The 20,372-nt window shown below is 35.4% G+C and overlaps 1 protein-coding gene across 38 annotated transcripts in view; it reads left to right on the forward strand.

Moving 5' to 3' along the window:
- Positions 1–20,372, forward strand: part of CLASP2 (cytoplasmic linker associated protein 2) — a 159,222-nt gene that overhangs the window by 12,700 nt on the left and 126,150 nt on the right. For all 38 annotated transcript variants that reach the window (XM_054594914.1, XM_054594921.1, XM_054594916.1 and 35 more), the window contains exons 3-7: positions 3,965–4,068; positions 6,095–6,186; positions 7,352–7,427; positions 9,443–9,540; positions 16,557–16,627. In XM_054594914.1, coding sequence (XP_054450889.1) covers positions 3,965–4,068; positions 6,095–6,186; positions 7,352–7,427; positions 9,443–9,540; positions 16,557–16,627 — 441 coding nt within the window. The remainder of the gene's footprint in view (positions 1–3,964; positions 4,069–6,094; positions 6,187–7,351; positions 7,428–9,442; positions 9,541–16,556; positions 16,628–20,372) is intronic.

Consider the following 20,372-nt stretch of genomic DNA (forward strand, 5'->3'; position numbering starts at 1 on the left):
GAAAAAAATATTGTAATCCTGGCTAGTGTGGCTCAGTTGGTTGGAGCATTGTCCTGTAAACCAAAAGGTCATGGGTTTTATTGCTGGTCAGGACACATGCCTAGGTTGTGGGTTTGGTCCCTGGTTGGGGCATGTGCAAGACGCAGCCATTGTTTCTCTCTCACATCCGTGCTTCTCTCCCTCTGTCTCGCCCTCCTTTCCCCTCTCTCTAAAGTCTATAAGCATGTCCTCAGGTGAAGATTAAAAAAAAAAAAAAAGTAGCATGTCCTCAGGTGAGGATAAAAAAAAAGGTAACATTATTGTAGATTTTGACATACTGAATTTTTTCTCATAGTTTTTGTTTAACAGAATTAGTTCTCTGGAAATGAAAAAATGTAAGTTTGTACAACTTGGTGATCTGCTACTTAGCGTTATAGTTTACCTAGGCATAAAAGACTTTAAGCATATTCAAATAGATAATTATATTCCCTCAAGACAAAGAAACAAAAGCAAGAAACTTACTAAATACAGTGCTAATAAATTTTTACTTTTTATTTTCAAAGATTTTACTATCCTTTCACTCTTTTTGTAACATTAAAAATTTAGAATATAATTTACAGCACCACTTTTCAAAGTATCTATTGTGAAGGACTAGTTATTTCACTGCTAGTCTGTTGCAGACCAATATTTTGTAAAATGCAATAAAAATAAGTTATGGCAAAATGAAATAAAAAATAGAAGACCCAGTTTTTTACTATTAGATTTAACAAACGTAAAATTACTTTGGTCAGATTGTTTTAAAAACTGTATTTTATAAACACTCTCAATTTTTCTTACCACAAATATTTTGTAGACTGGTCCTGGGCTACCTGCCATACTTTGAGCAGTACTTACTTAGAGTGTTTGTAAAGAAGAGCATTATGCCAGTACAATGCTCTTCTTTGTATAGTAGTTAGGATTGCAGAGCTGGCTCTGACCTATTTTCTAAACCTGAGTGACCTTCATGTGCCTTTGGAGTGCTTTGGTGAGTGGATTTGGTGTGGATTTGGTTCCTATTATATAGAAACAGTTAAGGGTAACTTCAGATGTTTGTTAATTTCTTTATGGATTAAGTTAATGTTTTATAATGTATCATCACACTTACTTTTGAATTATCATTGGTCAGCTTTTTTCTTCATATTTTTGTATACCACCAAATTCTGCCAATTTCCACTTTTATTTTTATTGTCTGTTTATCCTTTCAGCAGAAGCATCTTCGTTTCCCTTTCTTTATTTTTATCATCATCATCATCATCATTGACTTGAGAGAGACACCAATTTGTTGTTGCTCCACCCATTTATGCATTATTGGTTCTGCCCTGACTGGGGATGGAACCCACAGTCTTTGTGTATTGGGGCAGTGCTCTAACCGACTGAACTACTTGGCCAGGGTTTTTGTGTTGTTTTTTTTTTTAAATCCTCACCCAGGGACATGCTTATTGATTTTAAGAGAGGGGAAAGGAGGGAGAGAATGATCCATGTGAGAGAAAAACATCAATCAGTAGCCCCTTAGACGTGCCCACACAGAGGACCGAAACTGTCACCTCGCCATATGCCCTGACCAGGTATTGATTCTGCGACTTTTCGGGTTACAAGACGATCGATGCTCCAGTCAAGTGAGCCACACCAGCCACGGCTATTACTCCTTTTTAAATCAATACCTGGTTTCAATTCATTCTTTGTTGAATATCTCCTGAAAAGAGGATTTTTTTACTGTGTCAGTCTCCTGCTTAAAATCCTACAATGGGCATTTAAAACTTTGCTCTGTGAATGTGTTTTATGTATGTATTTTCTTAAAACATTTTGAATCAATGTTTAACATTACTGAGTTTTACTTAAAAATTAATATTTATGACTTTTCTTGAAAAATTGTCCAGTGTGGCAACCCTGACCTTCCACTCCCACATGGAATTATTGGCTGAAGCTGTGTTGGTAATTTCCTTTTTGTCTGTATCATGAGCTTTTCAGTTCATATGTCTCTCCCATTCTCCCTTGTCTCCTCATAACTTACAATACAGCAGAGTTGGAATATTGCAGTTCTTAGACCTGATTCATTTTCTGCATTCCTCGTTCCTCCCTGACTTCAGGTATTTATGTATGTGACCCCTGCCCTGTAGTAGCTCGCTGTTATTCGTTGTTATAGGCATTATTTAGACTTGAGAGGAATTCTAGGCATTACACATGTCACTTATTTTTCAGACGTAAGGAGGGTCAGATGGGGTTTAATGTACTGACTGCTCACATTGAGGCAGTGGGAATATTGGTACCTAGCTTATTGCCTCCCGGGACTGTTCTGCTTTCGGAACTTACTTTCCTTTTGCTCCCTTTGGTGTTCCAGTTCTCTTAGCATGTGTGTCCCTTCTCCATTTCAGTAGCATTATTTATTTGTGATCTTCTGCAAGTGCTCTTCTTAATTCTAGCGAATCAGAAACTTGCTCACTCATGTTAGTTCTGGCTTAACTTGCTTATGCCTCTGCTCTGCTGTGCTGTTCTTTTAGAAATCCTATTCTTTTCTCCATGGTCCTTTCTTTTTCTTTTAAAGGTTTACTTTAGACAACATCTGGGAGCTTTACAGATTAACCTCACCCTACACTGAATTTTTCTTTACTCCACGATTCTTTAAAAAAAATTTTTTTAAAACCTCACCCATAGATACATTTACTGATTTTAGAGAAAGAGTAATGGGTAGGAAGAGAAACATGGATCAGTTGCCTGCCATTCACAACCCACCCAAGGATCGAACCCGCAACCTAGGTTTGTGCCTTGACTGATCGACAACCTTTTGGTGTAGGGATGATGCTCCAACCACTAAAGCCAACCAGTGAGCAGAGCTTCTTCCTAGGACTCAGCCTCCATTGCCTCAGGGAAAGTAAGGCTACAGCTGCGATGTCAAAAGAAAAACAAAACAAGTTAATTTCTTTGCTTTTGATCATGCAGGGTGATTGGGATGAAGGGGACAGTAGGTGAGACTTTATAGAGAGTGCTTACTCATTGCCCTTCACTCTCTCAGTTGTTTAACTGTATTATCTTAATTTTCAGTAATCATCTGAAGTAAATACTGCTGTGAACATTTATGGGTTAAGGAAATAAAGACAAAAAGAGATTAAATAATGTGTCGCACACCTCACTGAGTGGTAGTGGTAATATAAGAGATTACAGAAAGATAATTTCAACTGTAAGATATTTTTGTCCTATTAGCTGACTTCAGAACCTGTGCCCTCTGAATTCTAGCTGCACCCCCCTCCATTCAATTCTCTCTAACCTTACCCATAAATAGATGTGATTTCTTCATGTTGCTGTGTTGATTTATAGTTACAAAAACCTTTTTCATGAAAATTTGTCTAAAACTGGACTCTAGTCTTCTTTTCCTCCCTCCTTTTATGGAATAGTGCCAAAGTGTTGGACCTAGTAGAGAAAGATGTCAGTTCTAGTGTACTAGGCTTTTTTGTTTTTGTTAGTAAAGTAGTTATTTTCCACAAACAGAAGAATGTGTATCAGACATGTATAATATGAACAGTAATTATAAAACCAGCACCTGCCTTGGCCCAGGTCTAGAAACCAGAATTCTGCCAGTGTCTTAAATGTGCCCTCTCTGCATCTCCCGATGATGCCTCCCTCCCTCTCCCGGAGGCAGTCACTGTCACGACCTTTGGGATAATCATGCCCTTTGCTGCTCTGTAGACCTTGATATCTAGACATTTCCCTAAAAGGAATAATGATTAGTTTTGCCTTTTTTTTGGACATTATTATTAGAAGTGGATGTCATACTGTATGTAGTCTTTTGGAAGTTGCTTCTCAGTTATTTTTTATTAGACCTATGAATAAAGAAGTGAACAATTTGCTTACCTTGTAACTTTTCATTTATGGAAACAATTACTGTTTCTAATTTCCTAAAATATAGTTTATAATTTAGATGAATTATAAATATTTATTCTTTTTTCTCTAGTTATTGTAGCTTTAATAGACAGAATGGGAGATGCCAAAGACAAGGTTCGTGATGAAGCTCAGACTCTGATACTGAAGTTAATGGATCAAGTAGCACCGCCTATGGTAGGCCTACATTTTAATTCTGATTTTGCTAATTAATGATGAAATATCAGTAGGATAGATGGCAGTGATAGCAAGTCAGTCACCAGAGGATATGAAAGCTGAAATCTTAAACACTGAATTGTTGCTAACACTTCAAAGAAGTTGAAATTTAATATAAAATGTCTGTATTTAACTTTTTGGTTTTTTGCTTTTCTTTTTCTTATTTTCTACTCTTTAATGTGGTTTTTAAGAAGCTAACTCAGATTTTAGTGATTTGAAAATATACTGATAATACTATTTTTTAGGATTTTAATGGTTTTCTTTGCATTATTATAAAATGTTCAGTGCAAAAGCTTGTTTTGAGGAATATTGAACATTATATTAATTTATGCACCTTTTACAGAGACAGAAGAAATCTTTGTATTTTACTGGGTAGTTACTAATAGTATAAGGCATATAGCCTATAACAATGACCTGTGTTTATAAATACAGTAGAAATAATTTGCCCTGATGTGGAGGTGTTTTGAAAGGAGCAGAAATAAGTTGACATTATACACAGATGTAAAGAGTACCCCGTGTTAAGTGAAATAATATTATAATTTGAAATATACATGATATTGTTACTATTTAAAATACAGATTAAAAATTACAATATTCCATGATTTATAAAAACCTACAGAGTATTACATTGCAAAAGTAAACTATTTTCTCAGATTTAACCAAAGTTCTTGTTAATAGTGTGGTGGATATCCTTCCGTGCTTGTTTAGTGGTTCATATTTCAACTTGTTTTTGACATGCTGTTATTACAAGCAGTATTGTAAGGGACATCCTTGTACATGTATCTTTGGACATAAGTATAAGTATAGAGTTCCAGAGATGGTGTTGCTGAGTCATTTTTTTAAAATTAGTGTTTTGTTTTGTTTTTTAAATCCTCACCTGAGGATATGTTTATTGATTTTAGAGAGAAGGGGGCAGAGAGAAAGAAAGAGAGAGAGAGAGAGAAAAATATTGATGTGAGAAATATTGATCATTTGCCTCCCATACTGGCCCCGACCAGGGATTAAACCTGCAGCCTAGGTGTGTTTCCTGACCGGGACTCGAACCCATGACCTTTTGTTGTATGGGACGATACTCCAACTAACTGAACCACCTGGCCAGGGCTAAGTCATGTTTGTTTTTTTGTTTTTGTTTTTTTAACTTCCAAGTTACCTTCCAGAAGGTTTGACAGAGGAGGCCAGGGCGGGGGGAGGGGTGGTGGGGAGAAGAGAACTATATTAGTAGAACTGAATACAGAGTCCAGAAAGAATTGAGTCCAGGAAAAGGGGGGGGGGAGGGGGTGTGTGTGTGTGTGTGTGTGTGTGTGTGTGTGTGTGTGTAGTAAATGGTAAGGGTGGTGTTTCTAAATGTGGAGAAAGAATTGATTGGGACAGTTGACCATATAGTTGGAATAATAAAGCTGGATTCCTTCTTACACCAAAACCATGTAATTGTTTTGTATTCTTTGTATAGGTTTATTTATGCTTTTTCCAAAAGAAAATTATAGTGGGTAACAATAAAATGACTTGCCAAAATATGTTTCTGTATTTGGATCCAATCTTAAAGGGAGAAAAGCCTGAATTATAAAATGTTGAAAAAACATGTTCCATGTGACAGTCTATAGTAGTTGCTAGGCAACATTGGACCTTTTAAAATGCTTACTGGACTACTGGGCTTATAATGGTAGCATTGTTGTTGAAGATTTCTAAAGCTTAGAACAAATTCTATGTCCTTGGCAATTCTAAGGTTTTTAGGTATTGAACATATTTTTTCTGAGAATAATTCTACAGTGAAAGATATAAAATAAAAACTAAAAATGTAATTAAGATATTAAAAATTGGATGAGAGCAATTAGTGCAAATTTGGCTTAGAAAAACTTCTGGATAAGTCAACAATCTAATGGGAAAATTCATTTACCAATAAGGTTGGTAGTAAGGTTGAGATTAGATAAAAGATTATATCATGAGTAATTTAATTTTTGTTATACATGTTTACTTTTCTTTCAAATAGCACATTTGGGAACAGTTGGCTTCTGGTTTTAAGCACAAGAATTCTCGATCTCGAGAAGGCGTGTGTCTGTGTCTTATTGAAACCTTAAACATGTAAGTTTTATGATTACTGAAAACAGCTGCCTATGTTTTTCATTTTTCTCAAAAAAGAAGTATGCATTTCACAAAGCTCAAGGAAAGCTATGGAAATAAGTTTTAAATAGTTATTAACTGCTCTCTGGTACAAGGGTTTTTATTTTATTTGATACCTTTTCCTGTTAACTTTTTGTGTACATACTATTATCTTTTATGTTGTTTATTTGAAGTTATTAGTTATGAGAAGTGTTTTTTCTTTAGTATGTTAATAGTTGCTACCCAAAATAGATGTTCGTATAGCAAGTATGTTGATATTATGTGGGATCTACTGTTCTGGACCCAGTTTGGAACTGTTTTTAACTCAGTGGTATTTCAGATAATGTAGTTGAGTTACACCTAGGCTTTCTGGAACAGCAGGGATGGTTATGAAAATCATAGACTGACAAGGCTCTGCCAGGGAACTGGACAGTGAATCTGCCAGCTGCATGCAGAGCCCTGACAGCATAGATGCTACCGAGTTTAGAACTCCAGTCTGAAAAAAATTGTAACCTGAAACTTTTGTTCTCTTTCTGGATTATTTTTTTAAGTTCTGTGTAATAAGATAGGTAATATATAGTAGCTTTCAACTTTTCCTGTAATGTTACTTCCTTTTCTCTAACTATACCTTCATTTATTTTCTTTTATCCCTCTATGGTCCTTTCTGCCATCTAGAGCTTGTAAGTGCATTCAGTCTGCACAACTTTTGTGGTTTTTGGCTCTTCTATCATTTGCTTTCAACCCATGACCTCATCAAAAATTAATAAGCATAAATAAAGATTTTATTGGAATGCAAATTTGAGACCCAGAGTCTAAAAAACAATCACTATTTTAAAGCAAAAGCTCAAATTTTCATGAGTGATTGAGAGGTTGCCAGGATTAAGAGTGCCATTGGTTGAACATTTTGCTCTGTTGGATCTTGTATTGACAATTTTCATTGTCAGTCTTGATTACTCAAGTTTGCATATTTAACATTGTTTAGAAATAGTTTTTTGCTTGTGTCTCATATCCTTCATGTTTTAATGATGTGTGCCCATGCTCTCTACCATGTTTGTCTTATTAATACAGACAAGGAGAAAGTATAATGATATTTTGTTTACTATTTGATTAAAACCAAATTCTCTTTTTTTTTTCAAATTATATTTAGTTTTGGAGCTCAACCACTAGTCCTCAGCAAGTTGGTACCGCATTTGTGTGTGCTATTTGGAGATTCCAGCAGTCAGGTAAAATTTTGCTTACATTCAAGCATTGACTAATTTTTTTGGCTGCACCATCTTTGGTAGTGCTCTTATTCCATTTTTGAAAGAAAAGGAATAGAGAGGGTGGAAAGGTGTAATGAAGTTAAGGTTTCACCTCATTTTTCCCTTTAAAATCCACCAAAGTTAGTTTTTAGGAACACATTATATTCACTTAAGTTGCTTAAGTTTGTTAGTTTTTTACCTACTATTAAGGATAGATGGGACTTAATGGATAGTTCTTGAGTTTGAAGACTTGAGTAACAAATCAGCTTCCTCTCTGTATTCGTATGTGTTCATTGTGAGAACAGGTCGTCAGCTTTCTTTTTTTATTTCTGAATGGTTGCATAACAGCTTTTTTGCAACAGTCATTACCCTATTTAACAAACGGAATTTGTGCCAATGACGTCTCACTTGCTAGAAGTTTCTTACCTGAGCTGCATAAACTATAGGCATAATACAGGGGTGTGTTCTGGGTCTCGTCCCTTTTGGTAGAATTGAATCTCGGTTGTAACGTTTTTGGCCCAGCTTATGCATTTTGGAATAACCCTCGATAAGGTTTTCCCTGCTTTAGACCCTAGCTAGCTGTGCCCCTGGAGGTCTGTAAAGAGTTCTGTCTCTTCATTTGCTCTTTGACAGTGAACTCTGCAGGGGAATTAGAGCTGCCTTCCAAATTCCTGTCTTTAGGCCACATTTTTTTCTTTTTAATTGTGGTAAATTATGCACAACATAAAATTACCATTTCAGCCATTTTTAAGTGTACAGTTATTAGTTCATTGGCATTAAGTACACTCACAGTGTCGTGCAGCCATCCCCACCATCTCTCTCTGGAGCCTTTTCATTTTACCAAATGGAAACTGTCTTCCCATTAAACAGCAACTCCCTGTTCCCTCCAACCCCTCAGTTCCTGACAACCACATTTTACTTTCTCTCCATATAAATTTTACTACTCTAAGTGCTTCATAAAAGTGGGACCATACAATATTTGTACTTTTGTATCTAGCATATTTCAGTTAGTATAATGTCTTCAAGGTTCATCCATTGTCTCAGCATGTGTCAGAATTTCCTTTCCTTTGTTTAAAAAATATTTTATTTGTTTTTAGAGAAGGGGAAGGGAAGGAGAGAGGAAGAGAAACATCAATATGTGGTTGCCTCTTGTGTGCAACCTGGCCCGCAACCCAGGCATGTGCCATGTCTGGGAATCAAACTGGCGACCCTTTGTTTTGCAGGCCAGCACTGAGTCCACTCAGCCACACCAGCCAGGGCGGGAAGGCTCTTTTTTTTTTTTTTTTTTAAGATTTTATTTATTTATTTTTAGAGAGAGGGGAAGGGAGGGAGAAAGAGATTGAGAGAAACATCAGTGCTCCAGAGAAACATAAATTGATTGCCTCTTGCATGCCCCCAACCTGGAATCTTGCCTGCAACCCAGGCATGTGCTTTTTGGTTTGCAGGATGATGCCCAACCCACTGAGCCACACCAGTCAGGGCTTTCCTTTCCTTTTTAAGACTGAGTAATATTCCACTGTATATATATACCAGATTTTTTTATCCATTCATTTATGCTTGGTCTTTTCGGTTATTTCCACTTTTTGCTTATTGTGAATAATGATACTGTGGATATTGGTGTATAAATCAGGTCACATTCTTGAAAGGCAGTTTCATACCAGGGAAATATATCAACTCTGATAATAATTTGTGTTCATACAATTATTGGCAGTTCTTTTTACAATCTTATTACAAAAATAAGACTTTTTAAAAGCTACGTTAGTAACTTTTATTCACATGTTTCTTAGATTTTTGTAAAACCTTTACACAGTTTCTCCAGGGGTTTCTTGGGAGGTCCTCTTGGTTTTTGTTAATGACCTGCCATAATGTCTTAAGGGTTTAGAGACATTAAAACCAACTTTGAGCTTCAAGTTTGTCTGCTAGTCTAGTGTTACTTGAGGTGAAGTATTTTATTGTATCTCATATACTTTTTTTTAAAGTTCTAAATTCTTTGGCAGGTGAGAGATGCTGCAATATTGGCTATAGTGGAGATTTACAGGCATGTGGGAGAGAAAGTAAGGGTGGACCTTTCTAAGAGAGGAATTCCCCCTGCTAGGTAAGTCTTGCTTAATCTGTTTTTTTTGTTTATTTTTTGGACACTGGATTTAAAAGTTTTAATTTCATGTGTTTATTTGAAATGGGTTCAATTTTCTGAAATGTTTTAAATTCAAAAGATACAAAAGGATATATAGGTTATCACTGCTTAAAAAGTTCTTAAGATCCTATAATTTTTTTGGACACTGTTTCATTATATGTTCACATATTATTTATATATTTTTAATATGTAATTAAGTACTATCTGTCTTTTGATACCAGGTAGTATCTTCATAGTTTAGAAGATGCTTGAGCAAAGATTTAGTAAAAATACTAATCCATTCAGTAATTATTTTTGAGTACATGCTGTTGAAAGGTACTATACAAGATACTGGCTACAGAAAGGTGTATAAAAATCAATCACTATCCTTAAAACGTACTCAAATGGAATACTTTGTGACTGTAAGAAAGAACAGTTCTTACCCTTTACAACAGCATGAATGTAAAAAAGTGGAATACTACATCGTTGTAAAAAAGAAGGCACTCTTATACTTTGTGATAGCATGGATGGACCTGGAGAACATTGTACTAAGTGAAATACACTAGTCAGAGAAAGACAAATACTATATGATCTCATGATCTCACTTACATGTGGAATCTAATAAACAAAATAAACTGACGAACAAAATAGAACCAGAGGCATGGATGCATGAAACAGACTGACAGATCTCAACGTAGAGGGTGGAGGGGACTGGAAGAGATTAGCAAAAGAACTTCTATGCATAGCGTATGGACCGAGGCACAATGTGGTGAAGGCTGGGAAGTGGGGGCTGGGGCTGGGTGGAGATGGGAAAAGTGGGAGGGAAATGGGGGACATTTGGAATAGTGTCAACAATAAAAAAAGAAAGAAAGAAAACCAGGTCAAATGAAAAAGAAATCCTGAATGAATAGAGTAGCATCTATCAGATCCATAAAATTCCTGTCAGTGAGCTTCTAGTATATCAGAACTTTTTTTTTCATAGCTACTTTTTTCTGTAGTTCTTCTCAGAGTGTATATTCCTATTTAACACATTATTCCAATTGGATTTTTTTTTCTTTGTAATGAAATTTTAGTCTCCATTTTAAGGGGAACCTAAAAGGAATTTTTTTTCTTTTTATTATGGAAAATTTCCAACATACTAAAGTAGACAGAATAGTATAATGAACTCTCATGTACCTATTGCGTATCTTCAGGATTAATAGCTGTGGCCACTTTTGTATATTATACCCTTACCAACTTACTTTTGTCCTGTATTATTCAGAAGCAAATCTAAGTCATCAGACCATTTCATCTGTAATTGTTCCTTATATATTTCTAAGGGGAAAAAAATTTTTTTCAATCACAGCCACAATGCCATCTTCACACCTTAAAATTTTTTGAAAATAATTCTGTAATATCAAATATCTAGTCATGGTTCAGATTTCCAGTTGTTTCACAAATGTCATATGTGTCTATGTATTTTTAGCAGTTTGTTTGAATAAGTATCCAAATAAAATCTAATGATTAGTTGATATGTTCTGTGTCTTTTTAAAACTTCATGTACCCCCAACACTTATTTTGCCTTGTATTTCATTTATTGAATATGCCAGGTAGTTTATCCTATAAAGTTCCCATATTCTGGATGTTGCTGATGTTGTCTGATTGTTTTTCTGTGGTGTAGTTTAACATGTTCTTCTGTCTTTATATCCTGTAAATTGGTAGTTGGATCTGGAGACTTGATCAGATTTTTGGCAAGGGGTATTAGAAGGAGCAAAACCACTTCATAGATGGTTGTGTGTTCTGTTACCACAATAAGTGTCATTATATCTGGTTGTCTCTTACCATTAAAGATTTTTTCCAGTAACAATTATTTTTTGTTGATAAGGCTGTCCAAAAAAATAAGCATTTTGTTTACTTACTCACTCATGTGCTTTCTACTTCTAGGACTAATAAGAATTTCACTTGAATATATTCTATATTATTTTATGTGGATGACAGAAATGATGTTACCATATACACTTGTAACATCATGTGAGTATATATGTGAGTATATATAGGGTAGGGCAGAAGTAGGTTTACAGTTATTAGTATAGAAAAAATATATAACAGATGATAATACAAGAATAAACTCTGTTTCATGTATTCACAACTGTAAACCTACTTTTGCTCCACTCTGTATATGTGTGTTTATATATTATATTAAATATTTTAAAATTTATATTGAAATTATTTTTCCTTTATTTGAAAATTTTTTTACAGTATGTGAGCCTGTTTTATTTTTTATTTTATTTTTTTTTATTGTTCAAATACATTTGTCTCCATTTTTCCACCACCACTTTCCCCTGTCTCACCCACCCCACCCCCAATCCTTCCCCTCTTTGGATTTATCCATGGGTCCTTTATACATGTTCCTTTTTTTTTTCCCTTTTTTCTTTTTTTAAAGATTTTGCTTATTTATTTTTAGAGAGGGGAAGGGACGTAGAAAGGGAGGGAGAAAAACATAAATACGTGGTTGCATCTTGCGTGCCCCCTACCAGAGTCCTGGCCTGCAACCCAGGCATGTGCCCTGCACTGGGAATTGAACTGGTGACCCTTTGGTTTGCAGACTGGTGCTCAATCCACTGAGCCACACCAGTCAGGGCTATACGTGTTTCTTGATTTGACCCTTCTCCTTCTTTTCCTCATTACCCCCCTCCCTCCTTCCCTCTCATTACTGTCGGTTTTTTCTTTCAATATTGTTGGTCACGTTTTTCTTGCTTGCTTGTTTTGTTGATTAGGTTCCACTTAATAGGTGAGATCACATGGTATTTGTCTTTCACCCTCTGGCGTATTTCACTTAGCATAATGCTCTCCAGTTCCATCCATGCTGTCGTGAAGGGTAGTAGTTTTTTCTTTCTTTCTGCTGCAAGTATTCCATTGTGTAATTGTACCATAGTTTTTTGATCTACTAATTTATTGATGGACACTTAGGTTGCTTCTAGCATTTAGCTATGGCAAATTGTGCTGCTATGAACATTGGGGCATATAGGTTGTTTTGAATTGGTGTTTTCAGATTCTTAGGATATAATCCCAGCAGTGGAATTGCTGGGTCAAAAGGCAGTTCCATTTCTAGTTTTTTGGGGAAATTCCAAACTGTTTTCCACAGTGGCTACACCAGTTTGCATTCCCACCAACTGTGTACTACGGTTCCCTTTTCTCCACAACCTCGCCAGCACTTGTTGGTTGTTGATTTGTTTATGATGGCCATTCTGACCAGTGTGAAGTGGTATCTCATTGTGGTTTTAATTTGCATTTCTCTGATGGCTAGTGATGCTGAGCATCCTTTCATAAGTCTCTGGGCCCTGTGTATGAAATTTTTATTCAAGTATGATACCCATACAGAAAAGTATGTAAAACATAAGTATGAAGCTCTGTAAATTATTACAAAGTGAATACACCCATGTATCCACCCTACAGGCAAAGAAGTAGAACAGCACAACATTCCAGAGGTCTCCCCAAATCCTTTTTAATCTTTCAGTTTTCTCTCCTTCTAAAAAGTAACTACAGTCCTGACTTCTGACAATCCTGACAATCACCACAGTTTACTTTTGCCTGTTTTTGAACTTTATTTAAATGGAATCACATAGTATGTACTCTTTTGTGTCTGGCTTCTTTCAGTTAATATTATCTTTTTAAGATACATTTGCACCTTTGGGTTCAGCTGTAGTTGTTCATTTTCATTGCCTTACAGTTTTCCATTGTGTGAGTAGACCATACCTTATGATTCCACACTGTTGGAGGATCTTTGTGTTGTTTATTTGTAACTTTATGAATAATGCTGTTAAAAACATTCTTGTATGTGTCTTTCGGTGTACATATGTATTCATTCTCTTGGAATATATCTGAGGGGAATTGCTGGGTCATAGGGTAGGTTTACCTTTAATTTATACTGACAGTTTTCCAGAGTGGTGGTACCTATTTAGATTCTCAATAGCACTGTTTGCCAGTTACCATTATTCTTCACTTTCACTGTTACGTGGCATTATTAATCTTACCGATTTAGGTTTCTGGTCCATATGCCTTCATTATGGTTGTAATCTGCATTTTTCTGATTACTAATAAAGAAGAGCACCATCTCATATTTATAAACTATTTGGATATGTTCTCTTAAAATGTCTTTTTCAGGTCTCTTGCCCATTTTAAAAAATAGGATAAGTCTGTCATTTTAAAAAAACTGGTAGAACTTTAAAAAAATACATTCTAGATATAAGGCCATTGTCAAAAAAAACTCTATCTATATATATTTCAAATATATTCTCCTACCATGTCACTTGTCTTTTTAGTTCCTTGATGTCTTTTGTTGTATATAAGTTCTTAATTTTAATGTAGCTCTCATCAGTTCCTTTATGATTAGACAGGTTCCTGTGTCCAGTTTAAAAAATCTTTGCCTACTCTGTCATGAAGACATTCTCTGTGTAATTGCCCTGAAGTTTTATTTATATTCAGGTTTATAGTACACATGGGATTTGTTTTTTTAAATGGTGTGAGATAGTGCTTCAGATACATTTTCTTTCCCATGTGGATATCCACTTGACCCAGCTACACTTATTAAAAACATTTTTCTTCAGTGTTCCTTTTGTTATAAGTTATGTGTCCACATATATGCCAAGGATTTTTGCATTATGCCCAAGGTAAAATTGGCCTATAATATTTCTTTCTTCTTAAGTTATGTTTAATAAGTAATTTTAGCCTCATAAGGGTTTTATCATATGTGGATAGCTTATGCTTCAATATCATTACTGAAATAACCCTATTCTTATTTTTGTTTATTCTCTCCTCTAAGTGGCAGATGAGACTATGAGACCCAGAGCAGTGATAGCTAGTTGGTGAGAAGCTGAAAGCTTCCTTTCTCAGTCAGTAGTTCTTTCCTCCATGTTATACTTTTATCATTCTTGTCTATGATGTTTCTCTAGGAAGTGGTAGGGGACTACGTAGTTACAAGGCATGGTAAAATTGGCTTTTTTCTTTTTCTTTTTTTATCCTTACCTGAGGACATTTCTTCATTGTTTTGAAAGAGAGAGAGGAAGAGGGAGGCAGATAGAGAAAGGGAGGGAGAAGGATGGGGGGAGAGACAAAGTGGAGGGGGAAACAAAGATGTCAGAGAGAAGTGTTGATAGTTGTGTTCTCATATGCATCCCAACCAGGAATTGAACCTGCAACCTGGGTATTTGTCCTGACCGGGAATCAAACTTGTGGCCTTTTGGTCTACGGGATGGTGTTGCAGCCAGTCCACACTGGCTAGGGCTGAGATTGGCTTTTTAAAGCATGCAGAGTGTTTTCTACTCTTTAGCATATGGACACATTATTATATAGGTAGTATTTTGAACATTCAAAATACTGGATGCATTTCTTATATGAATGAATTTTGGTTTATCCTTTTCTTCAGATAATTGTTCCACTAACTCTTTTCCTCTTTCTACTATCATTTGTTTGCAAGAACTGAATATAATGAATTCAGAAAATTATACTCTGTTTTCATGGTGGTCACGTTCTGCTCAGTGGAGCAGTCGGAACACGTACATTTATTGATTAAGTTTCTTGTTATATATAGGTGCAGTTCATGGCACCCCAAAACAGTTACATAGTAAGTAACATCAGAGGTCACTGGTCACAGATCACCTTAACAAATATAATAATAATGAAAAAGTTTTAAATATTGCGAGGATTACCAGATTGTGACATAGAGATGGGAAGTGAACAAATGCTGTTGGAAAAATGGTGCCAGTAGACTTGCTTGAACACAGGGTAGCCTCAAACCTTCAATCTGTAAAAAATGCAGTAACTGCAAAATACAATAAAGCAAAGTGTAATAAAACAAGGTATAATCAATTCCTAGGAGGTTTTTAACTAAAAGATTTTCTTAGGCTGACAGGAACCGGTATCTGCATCCTAATTTTACAAGTAAAATGGCAGGATATGTACCTATGGTGTTAGACTTAAATGTTAAAACTAAAATTTTAGAAATGAAATTGTGACAGGAAGATAAGGGTAAATCAAAAAACATTTTGCAATTAAATACAATGTGAGAGTGGCCTCCTGCCTTCCCCAAATCTCTGTCACAAATTTAAGACTAAATCATAGCATGGTATATTGGAAAGTAAAGGTAAAGCAAACTAAAAAAAAAAAGGTGCTGTCAGCATGATACTACTTTTGTCTGAAGAAAATTTATATGTAAATACAAAGCATCAGAAAGGATACAGTTAATAAATTCTGGATGATATTTGTGTGTGGCTTCTTCCTATTTATGTTTTCTAATTTTCTTTCATAATGAGGATACATTGCTTTTGTAATAAGAAACACATTTTTAACTTAAAAAAGAGCAATAGCAGGTATGTAGAAAGTAATTATTCTGAATATAAAATGAGAAGCACTAATGGAGTTGAATGAAGACAGGTTAGGAGGGAGAACATCAGATTATCAGTCATATCAACATTACTTTAGTTTCTGACATTTTATATTTCACTGTTTTTATATTTGCCTTATTTCCTTAACATGATTCTTTGTACTTTTTAAAGATGTATTGGTGTTATCCTGCTCTCTATCTATAAGTCTGTCTCTGTTTTGCTTGTTCGTTTAGTTTGACAGTGTGGTGATTGTGGGGGCCAGAGAGGAGGAGAGTATAAGGGGACTAAGTTGTAATGAAAAAAAATACAATAAAAAAAAATAAAGATATATTGGGACTGAATGGATTCATTATAAAGTTGGAACTAAAGTATTTTTGATGGGTTTGGAGAAATTATTTTATGATGAAACATGGGAAACTGCTTTGTGTGAAAGTTATCTTTTCACAAATATACCTGCAATTCTATAGAGTGCTACCTGTGTTTGGCTGGTTCTCTCAACAGGAGAGAGAGGGGTTTTGCCTTTCTTTTCATAAGTGAGTTCATTGTAAGAGAGTTATGTAGAGCTAACTGGAATTGTATTTTTTCCTCAGTGAGGTGGTAAGAGGAATTGTTAAACAATTTATTCTTTATTCCCAGATTAGAAATGATATTTGCCAAATTTGATGAAGTGCAGAACTCAGGCGGTATGATTTTGAATGTCTGCAAAGGTAAGAATAATTAAGTTATTCCAGTTCTTAAACATCTCTAAGATTATTTAGTAAACTTTTAAGACATGTGAACTGTTCTATTACTTTTGATTTTGTGGCTTAAAACTCAGTTAGGATACAATAACAAAGTCTTTACACCCTGCTGATCATTACCTATTTTTTGACTCTTTGGAGTAAGCGAAAACTTAATAATGGGTGTACTCAATTGTGAAAAATGATCCTGTTCATTGCCTGTTTTTTGTATCTTCTGGATTGAAGATATGATGACTGTCCTGCCCTCCACAGTCCATGCATGAAATGTCTTCACTATTCCCAGAGTAAATGTTTTACCTAGTTATTTTTTAAATCTTTTTCTAATTGTTGTTCAATTACAGCTGTCCCAATTTTTCCCCCAAAGCTCTCCCCTGCACCTCTGCCCCCTAGCCCATTGCTTTATACATGTTCATTGACTTGGCTTTTCCCCTTCTTTCCTCTATTATCCCCCTTCCTCCTCCCTTCTGGTTACTGCCATTTTGTTGTTTATTTCCATGTCTCTGGTTATATTTTGCTCATTTATTTGTTTTGTTGATTAGGTTCCACTTATAGGTGAGATCATATGGTGTTTTTCTTTCACCCCCTGGGTTATTTCACTTAGCATAATACTCTCCAGTTCCATCCACACTGTTGTGAAGGGCAGAAGTTCCTTCTTTTTTTCTGCTGCATAATATGCCATTGTGTAAATGTACCATAGTTTTTTGATCCACTCATTTATTGATGGGCACTTAGGCTCTTTCTAGCACCTGGCTATTGTAAATAACGCTCTGTTAACATTGGGGTGCATAGATTCTTTTGAATTGGTATTTCAGGACTCTTAACAGTATGATCCTAGCAGTGGAATCACTGGATCAAAAAGCAGTTCCATTTTTGGTTTTTTTGAGGAAATTCCATACTGTTTTCCACAGTGGCTGCACCAGTCTGCATTCCCACCAACAGTGTACTAACTAGCGGTTCCTTTTCTCCACAATCAGGCCAGCACTTCTTGTTTGTTGATTTGTTAATGATGCCCATTCTGACCAGTGTGAAGTGTTAATTGTGGTTTTAGTTTGCATTTCTCTGATGGCTAGTGATGTTGAACATCCTTTCATATGTCTCTGGGCCCTCTGTATGTCCTTCTTGGAGAAGTATCCATTCAGGTCATTTCCCATTTTTTAATTGGATTGTTTGTCTTTTTGGTGTGGAGTTGTATGAGTTTTTTATGTTTTGGAGATCATACCCTTGTCTGAGGTGTCATTGGCAAATATGTTTTCCCATATGATTGGTTCCCTTTTCATTTTGCTGATGTTTTCTTTAGCCATGCAGAAGCTTTTTACTTTGTTGTAGTCCCGTTTGTTTAATCTTTTCTTTATATCCCTTGCCCTTGGGGACATACTGGTGAAAATATTGCTGTGTGGGACATTTGAAATTTTCCTGTCTGTGTTTTCCTCCAGGCCTTTTATGGTGTCATGACTTATGTTTAAGTCTTTTATCCATCTTGAGTTTATTTTTGTGTATGGTGTAAGTTGATGGTCTAGTTTCATATTTTTTGCATGTAGCTCTCCAGATCTGCCAGCACCATTTGTTGAAAAGGCTTTTTTTACTCCATTATATGCAGCTGCCCTCTTTGTTAAATGTTAATTGATCATAGAGACATAGGTTTATTTCTGGGTTCTCTAGTCTGTTCCATTGATCTGTGTCTGTTCTTATTGCCAATACCAGACTGTTTTGATTACAGTGGTGTTGTAATATAGTTTGATGTCAGGTATTGTGATTCCTCCTACTTTGTTCTTCTTTCTCAAAATTGCTGAGGCTGTTTGGGATCATTTATGGTTCCATATAAATTTTAGAAATATTTGTTCTATATCTATAATTATGTCATTGGTATTTTAATAGAGATTGAGTTGAATTATAAATTGCTTTGAGTAGTATGGACATTTTAACCATATTAATTCTTCCAACCCATGAACACAGCATATGCGTTACATGCCTCCATTTATTTGTGTCTTCCTTCATTTTTTTCTCCAGTGTTCTGTAGTTTTCTGAGTACAGGTCTTTTACTTCCTTGGTTAAGTTTATTCCTAGGCACTTTATTTTTCTTGGTGCTATTGTTTTACTTAGTTGTTTTTAGTAGAAATTGTGGGGTTGATGGATTCTGTTACACCTACGTGTAGACTGTCAGTGATGATACTGGTGAAGAGACACAGACATAGGAACTTTACCACCATAATCATCTTCGGCTTCTTAATTAGAGTTGGAATTCATGGAGGTTGGGGTTAGTGTTTGGCATTCATTTGATTTTGTGGTTGCTCTACTTTTTGTAAAGACACTAAACCATATTTAGTTTTGTTGGGTAACATTTACCTAGACCGCAGTCTTTAATTATTAATTAGCCTTATATGTAAAGAGTATATTGTATTTCCAGAGATAGTATAGGGTTTTTTTTCACCTAGGAAATTAGGTTCATATTAAAGAGAGCGTGATTAGTAATGTAAATGATGCTGGAGAAAAAAATTAGGTGTATGAGTTGTATAGTTAAATAATAGGAAAACTAGTTTGTAATATAAATTAGTCTTTTCCCTCTAGTCTTGTTTTGTTGCAGGAAGGCAGATGAAATGAGAATTTAGTGTTAAAAAGATTGTGTCTACCCCAATCTAAAGTTAGTTCCAGAAGCATAAATTGTCTTTAGCGCTACTGGTCCTCACTCTAACTGCCAGCTGTTTCTCACTCCTCTGAATAGAAGGTGTTTTAAGTGCCTTGTTTTTCTTTTTCCAGCAGTTACCTCTGTCGATTTCTGTAGAAACCACAAACAGCAGGAAGATGGCGAGTTGTTAAAATTCCTTGAATTAAGATTTTTGTGTTTTTATACTAGTTATAGTACACTCTCATTTTTGTTATTTCAGACTATGTAGTTACAGCTCTAAGAAAAGGAATATAATGCTTATTATAAATTTAAGATATTCCTTACTTATTATTTGGTATGGTTTATTTAGAAAGAACTGTCATTCTTATTATCTGTGAGGTTATTTCTATTACCTTCAAAATAGCATTTTCCCCCCTATTCTTTTAGCTCTCATTTCTTTTTCTCTTATTTATCTCTTTATAAACAGGAGGTTTAGGGTTAGTATCTGCCATTTATTTCTCTTAGGGGAGTTTTGAAAGGTTTTTTGGAGATACCACAACTGAATATTGTAAGTAAGCATGGTCAAATGTGAATGTCAAGGTCTGTAATACATATATGGGAGTGTAGAAATTGGTCATGATGTTTTTGATGACAGTATTATGATGTCATTGAAAAATACCTTAATGGATTCTTTAATAAGGGAGGGGGTTAGAAGAGAGAAGCCCACTTACCTTGTTGGCAGCTGCCAAACCCCCTCCTCTCCCTGGCCTTTATTTTTCCTCAGTGACCTAATCTAGCCCAAAGGCTTTAAATGGTAACTATTTGCTGATGCCTCAAATGTGTAGTTCTAGCCCTCACTCATCTCTCCCTTATGCTCTATAATTGGTAGCCAGTGGCCGCTACATTTCCATTGGATGCCTGATGGGCATCCTAGGCTTAACGTGTCCAAAATGGAAACCCTTTTGTCTTTTCCTTTCCTTCAAATTTGTTCTTCCCTCATATTACGCATTTCAGTCAGTGGAACCATCATCAGCTCAGGCTAAAAAATCTAAATTAATCCCTAATTGTCATTTACTAATTAGTCTAATTAGTCATTTCTTCCTGTGAAAT

Source organism: Pteronotus mesoamericanus, unplaced genomic scaffold (genome assembly GCF_021234165.1).
Source record: "Pteronotus mesoamericanus isolate MK-2021 breed Mesoamerican mustached bat unplaced genomic scaffold, CSHL_Meso_final scaffold_54, whole genome shotgun sequence".
Lineage (NCBI taxonomy): Eukaryota > Metazoa > Chordata > Mammalia > Chiroptera > Mormoopidae > Pteronotus > Pteronotus mesoamericanus.